We start from the raw sequence: 25,183 nt of genomic DNA, 5'->3' as shown, positions 1-25,183 counted from the left end.
GTCCAATGATTGGGCACAGAATGCAGCATATTGGATCAGGAAAACATGAGGTGGAGAGGCGGGGAAAACAGAATATCATATCCTGAAAGAAGGCATAGCTGATTGGAATACTGAGCAGGAATACCCCACACTGCAATATTTTCTTGCAGGTACCTCTTGTGATACTGATTGAATGACAACGTAGCATCCTTTAAACGTGCAGAGTTCATGGGCTGAACTGCTCTCAAAGACAAAAGTGCTACCTTAGATTAGATGACGTGTTAACAGGCTACCCGAGCTGGATCAACTGTTTTGTTATATACGCTGCAGTATTTTGAATTTGCCGGACAGGGGTCCTTGTTGTCCTGGAATTCTCTCAGAGCCCCACTCAGCAGAGAACTGCCCATCCACTCTCTTTGCCAAATCCCTTTTCAATTCCTCACAGCGGCAGACAAGGCGACGGTCCCTTTCTGTGTAGCCTGACAGATAAGGATGGTTGCAAACCAACCGGACGAAAACAGTATGGTCTGTTCTGATGCTTTATTGACGTGCAGAGATCAACAAGCAAAGTTTTCTGCAGGTAAACACAACCCCCTGCTACTGTATGCACATCAAGTGGCTGTTAAGTGAAACAGCTGCAGCATTTGGTTGAAGTGTTGGCATATCCAAGTTCGTTCAGGCGTAGGCAGGGATGATTGCGACTAATCTCAGCTCCTTTGCAATGCCTGGTTGACATGGGAGACGGCAGATCTTCTGTATGGCAAACGTTGGAGGGAGGGAGGATGGTGTGGAGACTGCGGTTGCTGGTATGTGCCAGCGCCTCTTGGGCCACAGTCTCCATGAGGTCTTAATGGGACTAGAGCCTTGTTGGAGTCAAGACTGAAAACTGTCAGCTCTAATATTGTGATAGTTGTACATCTGAATGCATTTATTCATCTGGAATGTCACTCAGCATCCAGGCAGGCGAGGGGAATCAGTGACTAAAATGTTACTCTATTGACAAATTTAAGTGTCACTCAATCTGCTAGTGCCAAAGGCAGACTTTTTACAAAATCTGCTCCTCGGAGATCTTCCCCTAATTGCTTTCTTCAATGCAGCGCCCCTGTATTTAATGCAACTGCAAGCCAAGAAAATTTGTGGGCCACTGAGGAATGCATGTGTGAATTTCCTCTCTCACACATGCTAAGCATCTTCATAATGACATTATGAAGCATTCTTTAATGGGAGATCAAAGGGCTTTCAAGCTGACAGTGCTCTGTGCTAAGGTTTTTCTTTTTAAAGCTACAGTCAAGTGGAAAAAATTGAGGGTTTTCAATGTAACATCAAGTGTCTGAAGGCTTTATTTCTAACTGTCAGGGGAACCTGACAAGTAAGTGACAAGTAGAACATATAACGGTCTAATTGCATCCTCCCCCAAGCTGCGAGGGAAAGTTAGAGTTAGCATTTACACTCATGATGGTGTGTGTGGGGGAAATCACTGTCAAGACGAGGCAGCCCTAATCTAGGCTTGCGGATCTTGGAAGATGCTAGGAGAGGGGGCACAAGAAAAGCCCTTCAGGATCACATAGGCAAGCAGTTTGGGTGGTAGCACGGTTCTGCTCACTTTCTCTCTACTCCTGCACAGCATTTAGGTTCCAGGGGCATGTCCGGAGAGGCTACCTTTCACGCTTTCTGTTGCTGCGCATCTCCATCCAAGCACACGCTCCTTGGCCTCATTTTGAAAGTTCCCCATTGCCTGCCTCTCTCCTGTATCTTTCTTCTATCAGCTCCCACCCATGACTGAGTAGAAAGATGGAGGGAGAGGTGTTGGAGAGCACCTTCGCAAGGTGAGAAAGCAACCTGAGTGTACATACCACGGATGCAGGAAGAACAGCTCAGAGGCAACAAAGGAACAAAGGAGTATGGACACAACAAAAACGGAGTGAGGTTTCTAGCCACACCAAGACAGAACAGGGCTTGGTGCTGAAGGAATGACCACTGGGTGTGGAGCATACAAGCCACAGCTGTCTGAACATCATGCCCTCTATCTAACCTTTGGCTTTCTCAGTGGTCTGCCGTGCCCTGTCTGTGACCTTTGTCTCCTTCGTCATACATTGTTCAAGGGGAAAGTGACGCGGTGGAAACAGGTGCCAAAATAACTTTGTACCACCCCACGATCACGTGATTGGAAGATGTAAAGGGCACAGTCCAAAATGTATCTGACTGGTTTTGCATATTGTGCTAATAAAAAGAGCCTCGGCAGAGCTAGCTGGCAGCTTGCTTATGCACAGCTCACCTGCATTACCAACTCCTCCCTCATGCCCTTCACTTCAGGTGCCCAGATGATGTCTTGGACTACAGCTCCCATCAGCCCCAGGAAACATGGTGCTTGTGGGAGCTCTAGCCCCAATCATCTGCAGGGCAACAGGTTGAGGAGCCCTGGTGTAGGGCATACCTAAGTGAATGGATGAGCGGGGAAAGCAGGCACATGCCAGGAACACATTTGTGTTTGCCAAAGCCTGATCTGGCCTTCCAGTCTGTTCTCACCTGTCGTCACTGCTGATGTAGGCTATGAAATCAGTATACAGTGGTACCTCGAGGTACAGATGCTTCAGGTTACAGACTTTGCTAACCCAAAAATAGTACCTCGGGTTAAGAACTTTGCTTCAGGATGAGAACAGAAATTGTGTTCTGGCCGCGCGGCAACAGCAGGAGGCCCCATTAGCTAAAGTGGTGTCTCAGGTTAAGAACAGTTTCAGGTTAAGAACGGACCTCCGGAACGAATTAAGTTCTTAACCAGATGTACCACCGTAGTTTGGTTCACAGTGTGATGGGACCTCCCTCTGCCCCCCCCCACACACCAAAAAAATAGTACCTGTGTGCATAACTGGGACCTGAGCAGATGAGCTGAGGCCTGGTACTTGGCATAGCACCTTTGATGTTTGGGGTGGGGAGGGGAGTTGAGATTGTCTTGAGGGGAACAATCCATCCTGTGTCTGCACTAGAGGGATTATTGGTGAAGCGAAGGTAATATAGGATGTGGTTTTAGAGAACCCTTTCATGGTGGTGTTGGGGAACTTCCAATATGCTGAGGCTGCCTCAAATGGGATGGCTTGGGAGTTCATGCCCTCCAGGACAAGCATTGGACCATCTCAGTGTAAAAAAAGTAAAGGACCCCTGGACTGTTAAGTGCAATGAAAGGCGACCATGGAGTGTGGTGTTCATCTCACTTTACCGAGGGAGTTGGCATTTGTCCACAGACAGCTTTCTGGGTCGTGTGGCCAGCATGACTAAACTGCTTCTGGTGCAATGGGACAGCGTGATGGAAGCCAGAGCACACAGAAATGCCATTTACCTTCCCACTGCAGTGGTACCTATTTATCTACTTGCACTGATGTGCTTTCAAAATGCTTGGTTGGCAGAAGCTGGGATAGAACAATGGGAGCTTGCCCTGTCGTGCAGATTCGAACTGCCAACCTTATGTTCAGCAAGTCCAAGAGGCTCAGTGGTTTAGACCACAGCGCCACCCGCTCCCTTCTCAGTGGCCCAACACATTTGGCCGGACATACCCTCAAGTGGCTTTTTCCACAAAGCAGGTAGGGGGCCCCTGAGACCTTCCAGTAAAAGTTTGGTAATAGATAGAATGATAATAATGATAATGATATATATTCCAAAGGTATCTACTTTGTTGGCTCCCTGTATTGTACCTGCTTTGATGGCTTCCTGTCTTTCTGCACCAGACCGAGAGTACAGGAAATTGTACCTCTGGAAGTGTGCCATTGTGTTCAACAGCATTTTGTTCAACACTTAACCTTCTGCTTCAACTCCATTTACTTCAACAGAACATAAGCATTGCCAAGCTCTCCCTGGCTGCCACTCCTCACTCACTTCTTGCTTTCCGTCGTTCGATTTTTAAACAAATAACACCTCGCTAAGAGTTGCCAATGAACGCTCCAAAAAGCTGCTTCTGTATTTCCGTTCTAACAAAAATAATGGAAACATCTCCTTAATGGTTGCCATGATATTTATATCCTGAAAGCAAACTGTCCGCCTGCTGTTTGTCGATTGGCACAGTCGGCCGAGGTTACAGGTTGCCCTATGATGTGCATCAACCCCCATGACCACCATTTTGGGGGTTCTATGGCTCATCAACCCCTGAGCTGGGTGTCTTGACAAGAAGCTCTTCCCCCAAGCTCCCTTTGTATTGCCCTGCTTTTGTGGTGCTCGCTTAGTCTAAGGATCCATTCTCAACACCTTGTCCACCATCAAGTTGTGACAGTTGCTTTGAGACAGGCAGTATCTCCAGATTGGCCAACTGTCCTGAAGGGAACATTCCTCCCTGCCCCTCCAATGGCGACCAAAGCACTTCCATAGCAAGCCACACCACATCTAGCCATGCCCCAGCTGCTCCCTATTTAGTGAAGCTCTTGGTGCCTTCTCTCTCTCTCTCTCTCTCTCTCTCTCTCTCTCTCTCTCTCTCATCTTTCTTCCACTTTCTTCAGCTGCTTCAGAGGTCCAGCAAGCCTCCACCACTGCCCATGTAAAAAATAAATTCTCCTCCTTCTCGGCTGAGCCTGGTGCCCTTCTCTTCTGAAATCTGGAAGGGAATTGTGGCCGAGGCACGGGAGTGGCACGCTTATATTTCCAGGGAGCAGACCAGAGGGAAGACTGTGAGGCAAAGCAATCCCCCCTGGCCTGCTCCCTGAGCCATGCCCACAGACTCCTCCGCAATTGGCTGTGCCACCTGCAAAAGAGTCTCCTGAAGCAGTTGTGACTGGCAAAGGTGGAAGAAACATCCCCCTGCCTGCCTACATCGCAAAAGTTAGCCCTGCCTGCTGTGGCCGAGCTGAGCTGCGAACAGCACTTCCCCGGAGCTAAGAATACCCGGAGCGACTCTTAGGTATTCTGTGAGGAAAGAATCGGAAGAAGTCTCACAGGGCAGACCCAGAAATAACACCTAGCTAGACCAGAAGCCTTTCTCTTAGGAATTGTAGGCGCATATATACCGGAAGTACTCGAAAAGACTGTTCATGTATGCTACTACAGCTGCAAGGATGCTGCTCGCCCAGAAACGGAAAGATGACAAGATGCCCATGAAGGCGGACTGGCAGATGAAACGGCTAGATTACGCAGAGATGGCGAGATTGACAGGGAAAATCAGGAAGAACAGAAGATCGGGATGAATACAGATTGCATTTAAAAGAACACTGTAAACACTTGAACTCTTTGGCAGGCTCTAAATAACTCTTGCAATGTTACAAAGACTTATAAACAATGGAGGACTGTAATTTGGATGAACTATTATATGCAGTTGACAAATGTATTTAAAGAATCTACGGAGGGGAGGAGGGAAATCCTAAGGTCCAAAAGAATCTTGTTTTATTTTTAATTTTTTCAAGAGTGTTAATTGTGTGATTGATTTTGTAAAACCAAATAAAAGTTACTTTAAAAAACAACAACAACTGAAATAAAACCTAGCTAGACCAACTATGTCATTCTCAACAGTAGTAAGATATTGGCATTAAACCCCCCCCCCCAAAAAAAAACATGCTAAGTTCAGAGATAAAACAAAAACCTCTATGCAAAAAGTCTATGCTTACTTGATAGGATTCTTTGCAACGTCAGGGTCTCGGGCAGTGACGGTTCCTATGACAGTGTTTATCTGGACATCTTCCTTCACTTCAAATACGTAGGCTGGCCTGCTGAACACTGGAGGTTCGTCTACATCCTCCACCACAATTCTGACAGTCGTAACATCTTTGAAGGGTCCCAGATAGAGGAATCTGGGGTCCACGTGAGGATTGCTTGCCTCCACTTTCAGAGTGAACTGTCTCTTCTTTTCAAAATCCAAAGCCTAGGAGCAGAAAATGCACATGTTAAATAGAAAGCTGATAACAGCTTTCCTGGGAGACCTGACATTCAAAGAGGCAGACTGAAATGCGTGGAATGAGCGCGTTATGCACTTCAAAACAAACATTTGCACTGCAATTCAATGCATGTTTGCTCAGAAGGGAGCCCTACTGTTTTCAACGGTACATACGCCTGAGTAAGTGTATCCAGGATTTTGGTCTCAGAGTTAGGGTGGTTATGTGCCCTATTTTAAAGAGGAGAGAGGGTGTCTGGTGTAAATATAAAGAACCACAAGGCGGGAGAGCAGAAGGGGCAATGAAGTTGCTCATCAACCTTTAGCAGAGAGTCCTCCTCCATCTACAACCTTCTTTCTCTTCTTCAAAGGACAACACTTCTTGTTGCTTCTTGGAGAAGACCAAGGAATGCAGGGTGTACATTTGAGCCCCACCTTGAAGAAGGGTCTGCTCAAGAAGGAAGGTGTGTTTGCTTGAATTGGGACTGCTCAAAGTTGGGCAGAGGTGTTTCCGTATTCAAGCACTCCCACTTCAAACAATTGCCCCATTTATGCCTTAGGAAGAAGAAAATATACAATGGCAACTTCGGAAATCTTTCTAATGTCCAGAGATAATGTGCTGCTGTGAGACGAGAGGTTTGTCCTCCAATCCTGCACTTTTTAGAAGTCATTAATGACCTCATTTCTGTTGGAACATTCCTGCCTTTCCTACTCTGACACTGCCCTAATGGGTTTGCCCAACGACGTTGCCTTCCCACACTTCCTTGCAAATGAGAAAATAAATCGCCCACTCTGAACTGACATTCGTTTCCCTCAAAGCCCCTACCTGAAAAGGGGACACAATTTGGGGGGAAGTTGTGTTTTGAAAGCCGTTCCTCACTGGAAATGCAACTATGTTATGTGAAGTCAAAACCAATGTAGCGTGGCGTTCGGTAAAAGAGCGTAGCGAGGATGCTGTTGTGTTGTGTCAAGGGAAGAGAAAACCGTCATTTGTTTTACTTCATTGCTTGTTAATGAGCGCCGACAGGTCAGTCGATGTTTCTGGAACTAGCTGTAGATGCTTGCTCAATAGCGCTTGACGTCTGCCAGACTTTTCTTCGTGAGCTTTGACAGTGTCTACCGAACTCGGACACAGCCCATGTGGTTGGCAGGGCTACCTCAAGATATTTTGCTGCCTCAGGAAGAACAGCAACTGGTGTCCCTGCTTCCCTCCCTATGCCTCACCATTCAATGTATATAGTGTACAAAACCTGGCTAAGTTATTTTGGCACCTGAGGCAACAACCCCTCAGGCACTTCTCTCACGCCCTGGCACTAAAAAATACAATAGTAACAAATGAAACAACTGACAATTTGCTGCCCTTTCATTACACCCCCAAATCAGGGTTGTTGCTTTTTTTTTAGATGGCTTCCTCACTGTGCCTAACAGCACAGACAATCCTGATGCTCTGTTGCATACTGGAGAAGTGGCTATTGGTTGCAGTGCAGCCAGTTAAAGAGGAAAGAATATGAGTTTTGTAGCTGAGAGGATGAAGGAGTCTTGGGGGAAAGAAGGAAACACTCCAGGTAGGAGTGGATGTATCTTCAATTTCCAATTATCCCCGTTTCTCATTTTTCCAATCTTAATTTCCGTTCCCCACATTTCAACATCACTTTGGGATTTCTAAAAAAAAAAAAGGTTGTCATGAAAATTCATCACCACTTTCGTGTGAGTTTCTCACAGTACGCATGTTTGCTTAAGAGACACCGTTTTTCAAAGCAAATTTCCCTAATGCGCTATATTTTCGTATGTTAGTTTCACAAATGTGTGCATTTTTATGCGCACTTTTATATATGTACAGTGGTACCTCGAGTTACATACGCTTCAGGTTACATACGCTTCAGGTTACAGACTCTGCTAACCCAGAAATAGTGCTTCAGGTTAAAAACTTTGCTTCAGGATGAGAACAGAAATTGTGCTCCGGCGGCGCGGCAGCAGCAGGAGGCCCCATTAGCTCAAGTGGTGCTTCAGGTTAAGAACAGTTTCAGGTTAAGAACAGACCTCCAGAACGAATTAAGTTCTTAACCCAAGGTACTACTGTATATCTGTACACGCTCCCTGGCATTGCAAAAGCACACAGCAAAGCACAACTTTTGATGGATGACCGTGTTTGGTTTCCATATTGTTTTGGGAACTGCAGATTTGGTAAGTTTGCCTTTAAATGCAAACTGAGTTGAATTTCTCTCCCACCCTTAGTTTCAAATAGAAGCTGTTTGCTTTTGGGGGAACTGATGTTGCTTTATAGGCCGGCATTTTCTGACTATGGGGCTTTTCTTCCCCCCACTATGTTCAATGCATAAACAGATATTGCAAAAATGCCACAAGCTTCCAGTGCTCTCTCCTCACATATAATCAGGCCCCATAGAGGCTGCCCCTAGAATTTCCTATTGCTCGAGGAAGTGGGGGGAAATGTGCGTGATGTAGTTGCAATTAGATTTGACTACATTGTGAAATCCTGAGGGTACAGAAGAAACATCACAAGCAATTTTAGTGGAAAGGAGACAAACCATGCCTCTTCATTTTTTATCCCCTGTACTGTATGAAACCTGGCCAAAGCATTATTTTTCAGAACCAGACACAAACAGAAAATTGAGTGATATCAGGATCAAGTCCTATGAGGCATTTCTGTATGAACAAGTAATGACGGGTGTTGTGCAGAGATCTACAGGCAAAAGTCCATGTTTGAGACTCTACACAATGTCTTTTTCGTGTTGGCTAAGTTTGAATTGATGCGGGCTGATATCTGTAACCTTATCAAGCTTGCCAGATAAGTTGCTCGTAAATGAGATTAGTGAAATGCTTTCTGACAACGAAGGTGTCATATTAGTAGTTCCCACTCAGAATCTTATAAGGCTCTGCTCTTTAAAAAAAGAGACACAACAAAAGAGAAAGTCAGAATGTACCCGAATAGAATTATTAATTGCATTGTAGAGGGGAAATACATAGGAACACAGAGCTCTAATATGCTTTTGCAGTAGATGTGATATTAACTTTACCCAGCTTTTCAGAGTGTTTAATTTCAAAATGTTTCATATGCAACACGGCACAGTTTTTGAGAATTTGTGGGGGCTAGCGGAGCAGATTCCTAGCCAGTGTCTCTAAAATGTATCCCCTCCCTGTAACATGTAGAAAAAACTGGTGTATAAAAGAGGCCAGATTGCCATTTAACAAACAGATCTGCTGCACCTAGGGATGTCAGAGAATTCTGTCAGTAACAGAAATGGCCACTGTTCACATTTTTATCCCAGGTCCAGAACAGAAATCAACCCAGCAAATACAACTAGCATCAATCTAGTGACCACGATTGGCACCATTTTTTAAAAGCCCCCAACCAACACATAATTAATCAAATGCCCAGTCACAATATCCCTCATGCTCTAGTGTGACCAAGAAACAAGATATAGGATGGGTTGACTCAGACAGGAGCAAACGTGGTCCTTATTAGCTGGTGCTATACAGGGCAAGAAGCAGGTTCTGCTCACACTCAAAGAATGCACCCCTTTATTTCTTCTCTTATAAGTGAACGGCATTTTGCTAGCCCACCCAACCATGTTTAGCATCTAAATAGAGTTATATTTTTCATTATCTCATAGTGGTGATAAACACTGGGCTGCAGCATGAAGAAGAAGAGCCAGTATGGTATAGTGGTTAAGAGCGGTAGTCTCGTAATCTGGTGAACCGGGTTCGATTCCCCGCTCCTCCACATGCAGCTCCTGGGTGACCTTGGGCCAGTCACACTTCTCTGAAGTCTCTCAGCCCCACTCACCTCACAGAGTGTTTGTTGTGGGGGAGGAAGGGAAAGGAGAATGTTAGCCGCTTTGAGACTCCTTTTGGTAGTGATAAAGCTGGATATCAAACCCAAACTTAAGCTTAAGAAGCTTCTAGACACAGGCTGAAAGAAGTCTGCAGGATCTATAGCTTGTGATGAGTCAGAGTTGAGAAGGGAGGTGTCGAGGGGGGGAGGGCAGCCTGTGTGCCTGGGCTGCCCAGGGCCACTTGATCCGATCTGGACAGTCATGCGAAAGTGTGAGATATTTCCTCTGAAGCTATTTCCCCACCCTTTGCAGAGCACTGACAAGGGTGTTAACAACTATGTGTGGGAGACAAAACGCATGTGACAAAAGCATGCTGAAAGCCAGAAGGAAACATCTGAGAACATGCACCTTTTTCACTGTTACGATGCCTTCCTGCGTCGCCTTGTCTGTGACGACGCCAAACATTTCTAAGCCGTCCCCTTCGATGATGCTGTATTCCATCTCTGCATTTTGACCCACATCTGCGTCAGTAGCCTTTATCCTGCCAACTGGCGAATCGAGAGGTGCAGACTCATGGATTTTGAACTGGTAGGCACCTAGAGATAAAGACAGGGAAACTTTAATAATAATAATTTTTTTTTTTTATACCCTGCCCTCCCCAGCCAAGGCTCAGAGCGGGCTCAGAGCGGCTAACAAGCAATAATAAAAACATGTTGAATGAATACAACTTAAAAACAATATTAAAATACAACAATTAAAATATTGAAACATTAAAATATTAAAATGCAGCCTCATCACAGGAGGAGAAAGGAAAAGGAAAAAGAAAGAGGGGGAGGGAATCAAACTGGCTCCAAGCCAAAGGCCAGGCAGAACAACTCTGTCTTACAGGCCCTGTGGAAAGAAATCAGATCCTGCAGGGCCCTGGTCTCACGAGGCAGAGCGTTCCACCAGGCTGGAGCCAGTGTTGAAAAGGCCCTGGCTCTGGTTGAAGCTAATCTAACTTCCTTAGGGCCCGGGGCCACTTCTGACTTCCACTGCCTCCCGCAGTTTAGTCAAACTCATGCTGGTAGCCACTAGGGTGTTGCTATTTATGGACCTTGAGGCTCTCCGTGGGGCATACCAGGAGATGCGGTCCCGTAGGTACCAGACAATCACAGTCACAGCTATTGGGGCATTTCCCCCAAAATCTCCAGTCACATGCAGGTTTTCTTCCTACATCTATTCTCTACCAGCATCCACACCGGTAAATTGACTCCTAGGTTGCTGCCACTCCAAGTTGCTTGCAGGACTTTCTACTTTCTCATAGAGCCATCCTGTTGTATTCCTGATTCAAAGGAGATTCTAAGTGATACAAAAGGCAAGTGCTTAACCATTCCATTTGTTCTGGCATCAGACTTAACCTATGCACCCTTCTGCTGCAAAGTCTGCACACCGGAACGGTTTCCCTCTGGCTTTTGCCATGTAAACACCTTATGGCTCAAGGTTCCTCTTTCCTTGTGCTGATTTAAAGGCGCTGGTGTCGTGGCGCTTCGTCAAACGGGGGAAAATAATGGTAGGGAAGAGGAATCCATTTCCCTGCACCTGTACGGCAGCCTGCAGGTGAAGGGAATGGCTAGCTTGCATGACAGTCCCACACATGATTAGAGTACAGAACTGCAATCATATCCATAAGGCTGAGAGGCGGTTTTGCTGTCTGGGACCTCCATACACACTGCCCTGGTTTGCATCCCAGGAAGGTTGCTTTTGGTGTTGCTAATGCAGCAGTTTGACTTGACCCCTGGAGGTGCACTCCATTGTCTCTCGAGACAGATGGATGTCAAACAACAACTGCAGCTATCAACTCAGCACAGAGCAGGTGATACAGGGAGCCAATAGTATCTTATCTGGCCCATGAAGTGACTGACTCTGACCATGGCTCCTCAGATAGCTCACAGTAACAACAGGTTGCTCTCTCTGTGGAATATCGAACCCTGTGGGCCTACCTGCCAGACCATTCACTTGCCTGACAGGCTGAGAACTGTGTGGAACCTAGCAGGGATAAGTGCTTTAAAGAAGCCCAGTATCTTGTTTAAATCAGGTCTGCTTTATTCTACCGCAAACCCCTACAAGGCATTTTTCTCTTTCCCTGCCCCTTGAACTGATTTCAACAAGTCCCCCCTTCACAATGCACGCAGGGCTGTTTTCACCAGATTGATTATGGCAAACTGAAAGCATCCATACGTCAAATACAGTGAATAAGGAAACAGCAAACCACCATTGTGCAATGTGACATAGCGACACAAGACGACGCACAGCCAAAGCCCTTCATGTTAACTTGCTGCACTGCAAATGACCCAAATATATTGTCTCGGGGACCTTTTGTGCTTCTGCCTCATTGTCTCAGAGCATGTGAGATGCCCTTGGCCAGAGATGTGTAATTCTCTTTGGGCCATGGAGCCGAGTCTCAAATTATGGCCTACTCGTGTCAACAGAAGTTTCCTACTGTCCATACCCGCAGGCTGACGTTTGCCCTATATTATGAGTTATTCTTCAGTTGGGGGAATGCCTCCCTCAACATCTTCAAAAATATAAACCTGGCATACTTTTTTATCTAGAATTATTTTCCTTGGAGAGAAAAGTATTTGGTGCAGTTCTCTTTGCTAATGCCGTTTCAGAATGCATCAAAATCTTGTGGCTAGTTGAAAGCTAGTATGTCAGTAAAGGTAAAGGGACCACTGACAATTAGGTCCAGTCACAAATGACTCTGGGGTTGCGGCGCTCATCTCGCTTTACTGGCCGAGGGAGCCGGCGTTTATCCGCAGACAGCTTCTGGGTCATGTGGCCAGCATGACTAAGCCACTTCTGGCAAACCAGAGCAGCACACGGAAACACTGTTTACCTTTGGAGCGGTACCTATTTATCTACTTGCACTGAGTGCTTTCGAACTGCTAGGTTGGAAGGAGCTGGGACCGAACAATGGGAGCTCACCCCATCGCGGGGATTTGAACCGTGAACTTTCAATCGGCAAGCCAAACGGCATAGTGGTTTAACCCACAGCGCCACCCACATCCCATATGTCAGTAGCCTAGCCTTATTTCTAAGGGTTTGCCCAGGCAGGGAAGTTTTCTGAAATGATTGGTGGTTTCCATGGTACTTGGCAAAACGGTAGCCTTTGAGCCCAGGATTAGACAAACTGACAAGCACTGAATCATACTAAATATCACAAAGGCTGCTTAACCAATGAAAGAATGTAGCCAAAAACAACTAGTAGCTATGTACTATAATGTACTCAGTGTAAGAACTGGGCTAAATTCCCCTAATTCAATTGATTTCGGTGTATAGTGGTACCTTGGTACTCGAACAGCTTGGCTCCCGAACAAATTGGCTCCCGAATGCCGCAAACCCAGAGGTAAGTGTTCCAGTTTGTGAATATTTTTCAGAAGCCGAAGGTCCGCCGTGGCTTCCGCTTGAGTGCAGGAAGCTCCTGCAGCCAATCGGAAGCCGCACCTTGGTTTTTGAACCGTTTTGGGAGTCGAATGGACTCCCGGAATAGATTAAGTTTGAGAACCAAGGTACCACTGTACTTCCTTTTGACTCTTTGAAATAGGACATTACAATACCATAGACAGAGCTGAAGATGAATCCGAGAAATAATTGTCAATAGTCAACAGTAGTGAGGCTGGGTGCTTTCCAAAAGCTTCCACAGATTTGCGACCAAAAGGTATAACCCCCTCCCCTCAATAACACCCATCTCTTCTAATTTTAAAGATTCCAGGCTCGCTGTGTATCTTTGCATCCCCATCACTGGACTGCAGAACTGAGCTAGACAAAGCAGAATGATTAAATCTTCCATACTCTGGGGGAAACGAGGTGGGTTGTCATTGACATCCGTCAATGTGATGTTCACCGTGGTGGTTCCTGACAATCCGCCCATCTGGCCTCCCATGTCTTTTGCCTGGATGACCACTTGGTACTGCTCTCGGTTTTCTCGATCCATGTTCAGCAAAGCTGTTTTGATGATGCCTGGGAATGAGATAATTAAGGACACCATTGAAGGTCACTGACTTTTCCTGTAAAAGCTTAAGTTAGAGTGCCAGAGTGCCGCACGCATGTCCGATGCTGACTGCGCTGCTGGAAGATGGTGCAACCAGCTTTGATGATTTGGGGAGGGACCCTAGCGGAAACAGGCTTAGCCAGGTCCGTCTCCAAATTCCTGCTTGCAGTCTGGCCTCTGATTGGCCAATTTAAGTTCAAAAGAGGTAGGGGAGTCCTGTCACTCCCTGCTGCTGGCTGGAGCTTATGATACTGGCCAACTGAGTGGGAGGCTTTTGTGTCCACCCCCACCCCGCGTTCCCCAGCTTGCCCACGGCTGGACCAGGTCGCAACTGCTGCTGCTGTCAAGAATGGCAAGTGATCCTTAGTGTTATTTTAAATCGTTTGGGTAGTGCACCACATTTTAAAGGCGAGTTATGTTTTATTTGTAGTTTTGTGTCTATGTGTGCATTGAACAGAAAAGCTGCCTAGAACAATTGCAAAAAAAGTAATAAATCTAAACCTCCACTCTGTCCTCTTGGCAACAGTCACTAGTAACGGTTGCACTTACCCCGATGTAAATATTTAAGTGTTGTCAAGTTGCTGCACTCAATTATAGCCTTGTCAAATTGTATCTGGTTCTGTTGCTTGTGTGACTTGCACAATATGGAAAAGAGCTTCAAGCTATTTGCATATACTGCTGTTTGATGCAGTTCTTTCATCAACCTATTAACCCCATGCTAAAGCATTTCATGAAGCTAAAAGGGAGCATAACTTTTTTTCCTCCATTACTTTTTCTCCTGCATCTTTATGTGTGTGTGTTTTCTTCCACCCATTTCTTATTTGAAATTTTTATTTTGACAAACGGGGTGAAAGCAAGCCTTCATTAAAGACATAGTACTACAACATTAAATTGAAAGGAAATCCATGGGGAAAATAGCAAGTCCCCAAGCATTCTTTCTATATATTTAGAGGTAGAAACAGTATTGGGAGGAGGGGAAAAAAAGAAGTTGAACAGAGGGGTAAAATATCAGTGTCATTCTATTTGGCTTTTTAAAATGTAGGGTGCCTTTGCAAACTGCCCATCTGTTTATAAGAATTGGGCTCCTTAAAAAATATGTTACACTCTAGTGTGGCCAAGGAACAATGGGGCTATGCAGATAGAACCATACATTAAAATATGTGCATGAACAGATGGGTGCTTTGAAGTCCCAACATTGAGGTTTCAAAGCATGTATCAGGGGCAAGGTGCCGATAGAAGCAAGCTCCCCCTCCACTTCCTTTCAGATGTTGACACAAAACACCTGGACCAAGCAGGATTGATGTGCCTTCACATCAGCCAGGGCAAATTGACTTTGAGTAGCACTTTAAAATATCCCCCAAAACAGCTGGTTGTTGGGTGCTTTGGAAGCTGCTCAGGTGGGCTTTGACAAAGGTGTAACCCTCACTCTGTCAAACTGAAACTGAACTGTCCCCCCAAATTGCAGACAAGTAAGTTTACTGCTAACTTTGTAGTTGTAAAATTTACAAAAATGAAAGCTTGCATAAAATAAGAGAGAGAAAATTCCCTGTCCAGATTTCAGATATTATTATTATTATTATTATTATTATTATTATTATTATTATTAAGCACAAGTCAGCATCATCTCTCTGTCTACCACACTTTCTCCTTCCACTTCAAAGCTGAGCTGGCTTTCATGTCAGTTTCCTGTATGAGCCACAGAGTTATAAAAACGATACCTCCAATATTTTTTTGAAGGACCTGTGATTAAGCAGTATTCATCTCCTTCATAGTCTTATTTTCCTTTCTGCTGACAGATGGTCAACCTCTGGCCACTGAGCTCATTGTATGTATCTTGCTGTGCCTCCTGAAGCTGCCTTAATCTCTCTCCCCCCCCCCGCCATGGTAGTATCCATGATGAAAATTGAAGCAGGGTGATCTTTATTCTAGATTAGTTAATCCAGAACACTTTCGTCTATGGCTCTGCCAATAGCTTTCCTGCAGCCCCTAGCACATTACCCCTGATGGATGGTTGCCCTTGAGAGACAAAAAGATTGTCCACTCTCCATTTTTATTCATGAAGAAGAAGAAGAAGAAGAAGAAGAAGAAGAAGAAGAAGAAGAGGAGGAGGAGTTTGGATTTGATATCCCGCTTTATCACTCCTCAAAGAAGTCTCAAAGTGGCCAACATTCTCCTTTCCCTTCCTCCCCTACAACAAACACTCTGTGAGTTGAGTGGGGCTGAGAGACTTCAGAGAAGTGTGACTGGCCCAAGGTTACCCAGCAGCTGCATGTGGAGGAGCGGGGAATCAAACCCGGTTCACCAGATTACGAGTCCACCGCTCTTAACCACTACACCACAATGACAGAGCTGAGCACTGCTTTTGATGCAGGCATCCTAAACATTCCCAGTATTTGTTTGTTTTAAATGGACTGGGGGGAAAGGACTTTCCATCCAGGCTCCGTTCTGTTTTTGTTAGGTTAAGATATTAAAATAATGTGTCATATTTACAGATCTATCACTCTACCGAGCCTCTTGAAGTCTGCACTGAGTCAAATAGAATTTCCTTGAAGAATTTACCAAATAGGTCCTAGCTTGACTTAACGCGTCGTTTTAAATTATGGAGGTTGTCAGAGAATGACAGATTAAGGTCTCCTGACCTGACTCAGACTCGACGGAAAAATATGGCTGCCCCTGGAGAATGCTGTAGACAACTCTAGCGCTGTTCCCATACGTAGGGTCGTCGGCATCAGTTGCTGTGACTTGCACGACAAATGTACCTGCAATGATAAAAAAAATAGAAAAATATTTGCTGTTCTGCCAAAGGACATCACTTTAAATTGGCACTTTTGCTTCTATACAGCTTTTGCTTCTGTACCTGCAGATTCCAACAGAGGTGCCATTTCAGGAGTTTTCTCCAGAGGTGGAAATGGGACTCACGATGGTGGATGTGTGGGTGTTTGAGATTCACAGTGAGTTTTGAAGGACTGCTCTTGAATGCAATATCATTTGTTGTGGCTACCTTTTTTGCATACCTTGTACAGTAACCAGAGATACAGGTGTTCTTGAGAGATGTGCTGTTGGATGGCATTGCCCAGCTGGCTTCCCAATGCTGGTTGTCACTGCTGGTTGCCAAGAAGGAGATGGGGAGAGGCAACGCAGCTAGGAGCTCACTGTAGCTGTGGCTGCTACTGCCTCCAGCATGGTCCTGATCAAAATGTCCTCCCGTTGCAAATAGCAGGTGAGTGTGTCTGATGTGGTGGGAGGTTCTGCTAGGGATCATGGGGGGGGGGCAAATACTTGCATCATTTCCTCCCACATCACTGTCCTGGTTTGGCAATGAGTGTTGACAGCGTCTATTTGTAAAGGAATGTCCAATTATACAAGGACAATATGGGGCAAACAGCTAATTCAATTTGACCCTGGGGCGCCAGCTAGGGAAGGGAGGGACGGTTCTCACATCCATGTTTCAGGCCAGAAGTAAAGGTAAAGGTAAAGGGGTAAAGGGATCCCTGACCATTAGGTCCAGTCGTGACCGACTCTGGGGTTGCGGTGCTCATCTCGCTTTATTAGCCAAGGGAGCCGGTGTACAGCTTCCGGGTCATGTGGCCAGCATGGCTAAACCGCTTCTGGCGAACCAGAGCAGCACACGGAAATGCCATTTACCTTCCCGCCGGAGCGGTACCTATTTATCTACTTGCATTTTGACTTGCTTTCGAACTGCTAGGTTGGCACGGGTGGCTAGGGACACGGGTGCTGCTGTGAGTTAAACCACAGAGCCTAGGACTTGCCGATCAGAAGGTCGGCGGTTCGAATCCCAGCCACGGAGTGAGCTCCCATTGCTCGGTCCCTGCTCCTGCCAACCTAGGCCAGAAGTGTATATCTGTAAATGGGGTGAATACTTGGTAGATATTGAACCTGGCAATTTACTGTGGCATGCATGCAAGAGGGGAGGTAGCAATTTGCGATAGACTTCTCATTCCCCAATTGTTTTGATTGCGTACACATCCAGGGAACAATCCTTTTCACTACATATCAGGGATGGCTAACACTGTCACAGTGGATATCTCCAAAGCACAAAAGTGGGCGTGAGGAGAGCTGCCTACCCAAAGAATAGTCCTCCAGCTGTTCTACAACATTTACCATTCATTATTAAATTCCATTAAAGCATTTTTTAAAAGATGATTTTTTTAGAGGGATCACAAAAACCTTATGCATCACAGCACACTTCAAACAAGAGCAGTCAAATGCTTTTTTTTTTTTAAGGCAAATTTGGGAAGGAGTCTTGGGGAGCACAAAAAAACCTTTGGCAAGGCTGCCCATGGGCTATGGATTGGCCACCCCTGCACCACTTAGGAGAGATATAACAACCAACCAGTTTCTCACATGGTTGCACTAGTTATCACTTGGCAAATTATCACTTGTTTTTACCCATTATCTCTCCTTTCTCACACTTTCCATACCAGTGAGGGCGTAATTCACATGGTCTATCAGGAACATAGAATAAATAGATGTGTGCCCATTTTGACAAAGGAGGAAGCAGTCATATGGATTGAGCCTAGGTAGGGATGCTTTGGGGTTTGGATTTCTGTGAATGTGATATCAGTTGATCCACACCTCACAGATAAATGTGCTGATTAGAACATAATCATCCTTTGGATATCACACACCTCCAAGTTTTGCAATACCGATACCAAAAGGCATTAATAGGCACATTTTAGGATAAAATACATTTAGAAATGTGTACATGGGGATAACATTATAGCAAGATACATATTGAAATGCAGTGCTTTGGTGGATTGAAAATAGAACCCATAGCCTAATGCAGAAATGGACCTCTGAATGAGCATATGCTTAACAGGCATGGACTAGAAATAGACTATACCTGACCATACTTTAGTGCAGAATTCACACGTCTGGACTTGTCCCTTGACCAGTAGGTGAAAACTGATCTCTGCATTGTTGGGCACAATTCAAAGTGTTGGTTTTATATATACAGTAGACCTTCCGGATATGAACTTAATTCATTCTGGGGGTTTGTACGTACCCCGAAAGGTCAACATGAGACGCCGCTTCTGCACACATGCACAGCGCGATAAAGTGCTTCTGCGCATGTACATGGCACACAGAGCACTTCTGTTCATGTGGTGAAACCCGGAAGTACCGTATGCACTTCCAGGTTTGCCATGTTTGCAACCCGAAAGTTACATTACCTTTGGGTCCACTGTAAAGGCTTACACACCTCAGGAGCCCAGTGCCACATGGAATTATCTCCTCCCCTGTGAGCCTACACAGACCCTGACGTCATCATTGCAGGTCCTCCTCCAAGTGCTCTGGTGCTGGAAGTCCCGGGGGGGGGGCACTCAACAAGAGAAAGGATATTTTCAGTGGTTCTCCCTCCCTCCTTTATGCTCAAAAGGAAACAAACAAAAATCCCAGACGAGAACTTTCCTCTTCTCTCAGGCATTTGAGTCTTAATTTTCTCTGGTTACTGTACTTTTGTTGGTTAATGTAACAGTGATCAGGCCAATGTTGTTAGGGTGTAGTGGGGTTTCGAGAAGTGTATATGATTACGTTCTTGCTTGCTGTTTCTTGGTTTTTTAATTGTTTTAACTGTGTGCAATTTCTTTTCCTTTTTCCTATATGCTGCCCTGAGACTTTCCTGGTGTAAAAGTGCTGAACAAATGATAATGTTAATACTAATAGCAATAGTTATAATAATAGACTGATATGACACCTACCTACATCAGACATTTCTGGGACGCTGGCATTGTAAGTGTCCTTTGTAAACAGTGGCTCATTGTCGTTGATGTCATGGATCTTAATGATGAACTCTGACTCTGGCTCCACTGGCTTTCCAGTATTTTTGTTGATAGCTTGAGCACGGAGAATGTAGACAGGCTTCTCTTCCCTATCCAGTCTCCTTGTGGCCTGTATATCTCCAGTCTTCTCATTGATAATGAAGAGGTCTCCTGCTCCATCTCCTGAAAGGATGTATTTAAGTGTAGAGTCTCCTTTATCCTGGTCAGAATGAAGCTGCAACAGAAATAAAAATTTTAAGCAAAGGGGCAAATAATGGGGAATCCATTTCCGAGGCTGAATCTCTGTCAGCGTGAATCATGCTTAACCACTCTTTGCTGGCTAGAACATCTCAGTGAGTTTGTTTACTGCATTGTTCTTCTCAATCCTGTCCCATCAAAAGCTATTTCCAGCTAGCCAAATGGCAAGTTGCTGCTGTTGTTGTTTTTAAGGATACTGTTTTAAAAAGAGAACGTAGCACATTGTGATGAAGCTTGACTATATTATTAGCCGTGCTTGCTAAGGTCTGGCCACCTTGTTTTTGCTAGCATCCATTTTAAAAAAGGGCAAACCTCCATTCTGGAAGCAAGCAAACCTAGCCTGTCATTGGGGCAAACCAGATATGACCTTAAATGTAGCTTTTCATTTGTTGTCTAGGTGACCTGTGCACAGAACCAAGTAAAGGCCAAACTAGATGTGACATAAATGGCAGGATTCATTTAATGAGCCCTGTTGGCAGAAGACCAGTGCAAGGACTTCCACTTGCACAATGGAATCAGGAGTGATGGTCAGGAGAATTCCCAGAACAGCACGAAAGGGGAGGGGAGGAAGGTCAAAAGCTGGTAGTTGAATCCTTGCATACAGGCTTTCAAAAATGCAAATAACAGTGAGGGGTGAGTGTCGGTGTCTTTGTGTGAGTGATAACCAGGATCATTGCAGGCATGAAGAAGTAACCCTTTCCTCCCTTGCTGTTGTTCTGAGGAAAACCCCTCCTCTGAAGCTGATATTTGCAATCAGCGCCAGTGGAAAGATTTCCTCCTAATACAAACATCAGCTAAAAAAAAAAAAAAGTATTCTTAGGCCCACAGGAAGGGAAGAAATGTTAAATTCCTCCTCCATGCCTATACCAATATAGTTATTTATCAGATCCCCCGGGTTTGCATTTTCAAAAACCCCAACTTGTGAAATATAAAAAGGCACTTACTTATATTATTAAAATCATTTTCTTTTCTTTTCTGTTAATGGTCTTTTCCCCAAATGCATATGCTTCTCATGGGGGACACTGTACGGAACACAACGTTTGCATCTCTCTTGCGTTTCCATAACACCATTCTGTGCTATATGACGCAGTGAAATTCAATAAAAAGTGAGAGTCTCAAAGATCATGCACTGTATTGCTTTTTTTGTTTTGTTTTTTTGTAATCATGCAAAGCAAGAAGTGTGCTGTATCTGAAAGGACACTTCTCTCCCAACCCCAACTATCTGCCGAAAGAGTTAATGCAAGTAGAGAGGGTGATCCTAACACTTAGGATATGGAGAAAGGTTGGAAACACTCATATGGTTGGTGAGCAAGAGAAGCCCCACCCTCACCAAAGGCTGTGGGAGCAACATGGTCCTTACTGGGATGTGTGTCTGACATACGATCCTAAAGTGATGGATATATATATGGAAATTGTAGTAATTGTCAGGAGCTTGTCCTACACTTGAGTAGGACCCTGGCAGAGACACATGCCCAACTGGCATGTTCTCTCCCTCCTGGTCAATCGTTCGGGAGCTTCAAAAGCTTTCTTCAGCCCGAACATCACAGCGACCGATGACAACAAACACCGGCACACTTAGGGATCCGCATAGTGTTCGCAGTTTGCTTAACAGACCTCAGCAATGCAGCATTTTGGCTAATCTACTTTATTTACACATGGAGCACTGCAACATGGTTCCCTCTCTCTCTAGCATCAGACAGCAAAGAGAAAAAGAACAAAGGACAATAGTCCCACTTCACGGAACACAGTAACACAAACATCCTGTCTCCGTCACTTCCCACTCTGTGGAGTCAAAACATATACCGCCATGTGATAGACAACAATCCTATGACTGCAATCATGGAGCAGGAATTCTAACAGTAATATGTGTGCACGTGGCTATACACAGTTGCTTTTCGTATTGTATTTATCTATTTATTTAGATTTATGTACTGTACTGCTGTCCGCTCTTTGACTGTAATAAAGATTGATTAATTGATATACCGTGCTGCCTTTTTGCACAAGCCACAGGTAGTTTATAGTCAAATCAAACAAGAGAAAAACAGAGCATAAAATCAATAAAATAACACAACTTCTAAATACATAACACAGTAACTAGTGGCAGCAGCAACAAACTAAACAGTGTGTCCAGTTGGGGTTCTCCTCCAAACACCTGCTTAAAAAAGATCTGATTTAACCAATCACCTAAAATTACACAGACGTGAGGCCAGATGTAACTCAGTAGGGAGGGAGTTCCACATACGAAGAGCCACCACTGAAAAGGCCCTTCTCTAGGCATCCATACTTCATCCTATGTAGGGACCACCAAGCTGGCTTTCATTCACTGATCTTAAGACACAGGCAGGCCAGTATGGAAGACTGCAGATATTTGAGTCTCAGGCCATTAAGGGCTTTAGATACCAAAGAAAGCAGCTTCAATTAGGCCTGGAGAACAATCAACAACTAGTACAGCTTTTTTAAAAATAGGAGCAATATGTTTGCAGCCTGATGACGCTATTGGCACCCTGACTTCTGCATTTTGCACTAGTTTATATTTACAGTCTCTCTTCAAAAGGGCATTACATTAGTCCAACTTGGAGAAGAAGAAGAAGAGTTTGGATTTGATATCCTGCTTTATCACTACCCAAAGGAGTCTCAAAGCGGCTAACATTCTCCTTTCCCTTCCTCCCCCACAACAAACACTCTGTGAGGTGAGTGAGGCTGAGAGACTTCAGAGAAGTGTGACTAGCCCAAGGTCACCCAACAGCTGCACGTGGAGGAGCGGAGACGCGAACCCGGTTCCCCAGATTACGAATCTACCTCTCTTAACCACTACACCACACTGGCCACACTGAAGGAGCATGAATAACCATAGCTATTCTAATCCTTTCCCAGAAATGGCTATAGTTGGCATTCCTGACAAAGCCAGGCATAGGTGGTCCTACTCACTGAGGCCACCTGAACCTCGAGTGACAAAGATGGTTCCAGCAGCACCCCAAAACCAGGCACTTGCTCCTGGGAGCTCTGTCAAGAACTAATGTTCTCCCAATTCCAGGACATGGGGATGGCCCGCCCACAACACCTCTGTTTTGACTGGATTTAACCTTAATGTATTGCCCTACATCCAGTCAATTACCACCCCTAGAAAGTAGAGACATCTCCAGGACCTCTTGGTATCAAAGGAACAGAGCTCAGTTCCATCAGGGTACTAATGACATTTCTCTCCAAATCCCCTGATGGCTGATACCAGAGGCTTCGTGCAGGTGACCAATAGCTTGGGCTACCAGATCAAACCCTGTGGGACCGTGTTGGACAGCTCCCACAGGGCTGAACAGAGGTCACCCAATGCTACTCTCTGGCTCCATCCCTGGAGATAGGAGCAGAACTACCGCAAATCAATGCCTCCAAGTCCCAACTCAGTCAGGAAAATACCATGGTCAGTTAAAACATTCTCCCTGTCCCTCTCCTGACAATGGAGTGGTCATTAGTCAGGACAGCCAATGCTGTTTCTGCTCCCAAAACTGGACGGAAGCTGGATTTAAATGGACATTCATCTGAGCATGCTTGAAGTGGCCCCACAACCACCTTCTTAAGCATCTTGCACTAGTGATTGGACAATAGTATCCAATACAGTGGTACCTCGGGTTAAGTAGTTAATTCATTCCGGAGGACTGTTCTTAACCTGAAACTGTTCTTAACCTGAAGCACCACTTTAGCTAATGGGGCCTCCTGCTGCTGCCACACCGCCAGAGCACAATTTCTGTTCTCATCCTGAAGCAAAGTTCTTAACCTGAAGCACTATTTCTGGGTTAGTGGAGTCTGTAACCTCAAGCATATGTAACCTGAAGTGTATGTAACCTGAGGTACCACTGTCATTCTAGTGCTTTATTTTTTAAGGGGGGGGTAAACATGAGGCGACAGTACTTATATCTATAAAAGTGTTGTGGGTGCCAACACATAATGGCTGCCATGGGCCGTACCATGACAAGAACAACACTTCTTCCCGGCCCAGGGAAGTCATCTTAAGAAGAGAACGCACCACCTCCTCTTTCAAGGACAGCTGATTCACTTTCTCCTAAAGTGAGGCATCAACTAATCCCTGGATCCGCTTGGCCATTCCCTCTGAATTGAGAGTCAAGGGTCAAGAAGGCGTGTGGTAGGACGCAGCTTCTCCTCACCCTCAAGTTGAAGTAATTAAAAATGATTCAGGTATCTATGTGAATGGCAACTTTGCACCCAAAAGGGTGGTTCTTCTGTTATAAATCTCTTTTCCCCCTTAACACATTCCATTTTAAACATCAAGTCAATAATTTAGAGTAAACCCCCAGAAGGATTAAAAACAAAAACAATATGTATGCCTCTTGTCAAGGATGTTTGCAACTTTAGCTTGTGGGGGTCGCCAAAAGGATTTATTTCTCTGCTTGCATTTGTCCTTGAATCTGTGCTGTGTTGTTGCTGCTTCTGTTGTTGTTCAAACAAAGACTACTTTAACCCCCCCTTTTCATTCCAGTACAGGATGCACCTTGACCTATTTGACGTGTTAACATAATAGCATAAAAGAACTTCTGAAACAAAAGATGAAAAGATTGAGGAGGAAAACATGCTCAGTTGTCATTTGAACACTCACTCGGTCTTCTTCAAATAGCTTAGCAGTTCGTTCTGTTCCATTAAAACCAGCAAGAGATGGAGTGGGGGTGGGGTGGGGGTCAGGGAAGGACCTCAGCAGCCACAATGTTCAATTTTAACCCTTTAAGGGAGGGTTAGAATTTAATTAAAATAAATCCACAGATAACTCAAAGCAACAGTGCTACACTCCACCGGCATCTATTCTTGTCATACCTAACTTGTAGAATTTGAAGATCCACCTTGTTTTCCCAGAAAGGACAACACAGTCTGTTGTTGACTCAGCAGCCTAATATCTACTGTGTCGATATTGCTCATCATCTGGATCCTATGCAGGGCCAGACCAGAGGTAAAGCAGTTTGGGCATTAGCTGAGTGTCCCAGGGCTGAAAAGGGCCTCTCACTGGCAGTGTTCAAAACTCCCATTGTTCCAGGGACATTTGTGACAGGGAATTTCATGAGCGCGAGCAGCTTCTGAGCTCTGGATGCAGTACTGCACCTAAGATTTCCAATTAAAACTGCAAAGTGAATGGAAAGGAAGACCTTTTTCTGCCTCCTCACTTCCAGCTACTCTCTTAAGACTGGAAAAAGAGAGCCTCTTAAGAATATTAGGGGGGTGGGCAGGGGAAGGACTAGACCAGAGGTTGGCAAGGTTTACATTGCCTGGGCTGGTTCACTCCAGCGGAGATCCCTCTGTGGGACAGATAGTGTGTGTGTGAGAGCATGCATGCCTGCAATTTCCGGGATCTGCATCTGTGCAGATGCAATTTCCGGCATCTACGCAGGTGTGATTTCCAGCACCATGGAAGCAAGTCCCTGCACCACACTGTGCCAGTTCAGTGCAGAGCGCGGGGACTCATCGAGCAGGTGGCTCGGTTCAGGGGTGGCTTGTGTGC

The 25,183-nt window shown here is 45.2% G+C and overlaps 1 protein-coding gene across 1 annotated transcript in view; it reads right to left on the bottom strand.

Annotated features, from left to right (window-relative positions):
• Nucleotides 1-25,183, bottom strand: part of LOC309538622 (cadherin-6) — a 165,811-nt gene that overhangs the window by 30,963 nt on the left and 109,665 nt on the right. Inside the window, exons 3-7 of the mRNA XM_082234346.1 lie at nt 19,369-19,663; nt 16,288-16,407; nt 13,450-13,617; nt 10,024-10,211; nt 5,559-5,812 (exon numbers count right to left, since the gene is read on the bottom strand). Of these exons, the coding sequence (XP_082090472.1) occupies nt 5,559-5,812; nt 10,024-10,211; nt 13,450-13,617; nt 16,288-16,407; nt 19,369-19,663 (1,025 nt within the window). The remainder of the gene's footprint in view (nt 1-5,558; nt 5,813-10,023; nt 10,212-13,449; nt 13,618-16,287; nt 16,408-19,368; nt 19,664-25,183) is intronic.

This window comes from Podarcis vaucheri (assembly GCF_965113315.1).
Source record: "Podarcis vaucheri genome assembly, chromosome: 8".
Classification (NCBI taxonomy): domain Eukaryota; kingdom Metazoa; phylum Chordata; class Lepidosauria; order Squamata; family Lacertidae; genus Podarcis; species Podarcis vaucheri.
Note: the sequence above shows the minus strand (reverse complement) of the source record. Positions and strands in the feature narration are given on the sequence as shown.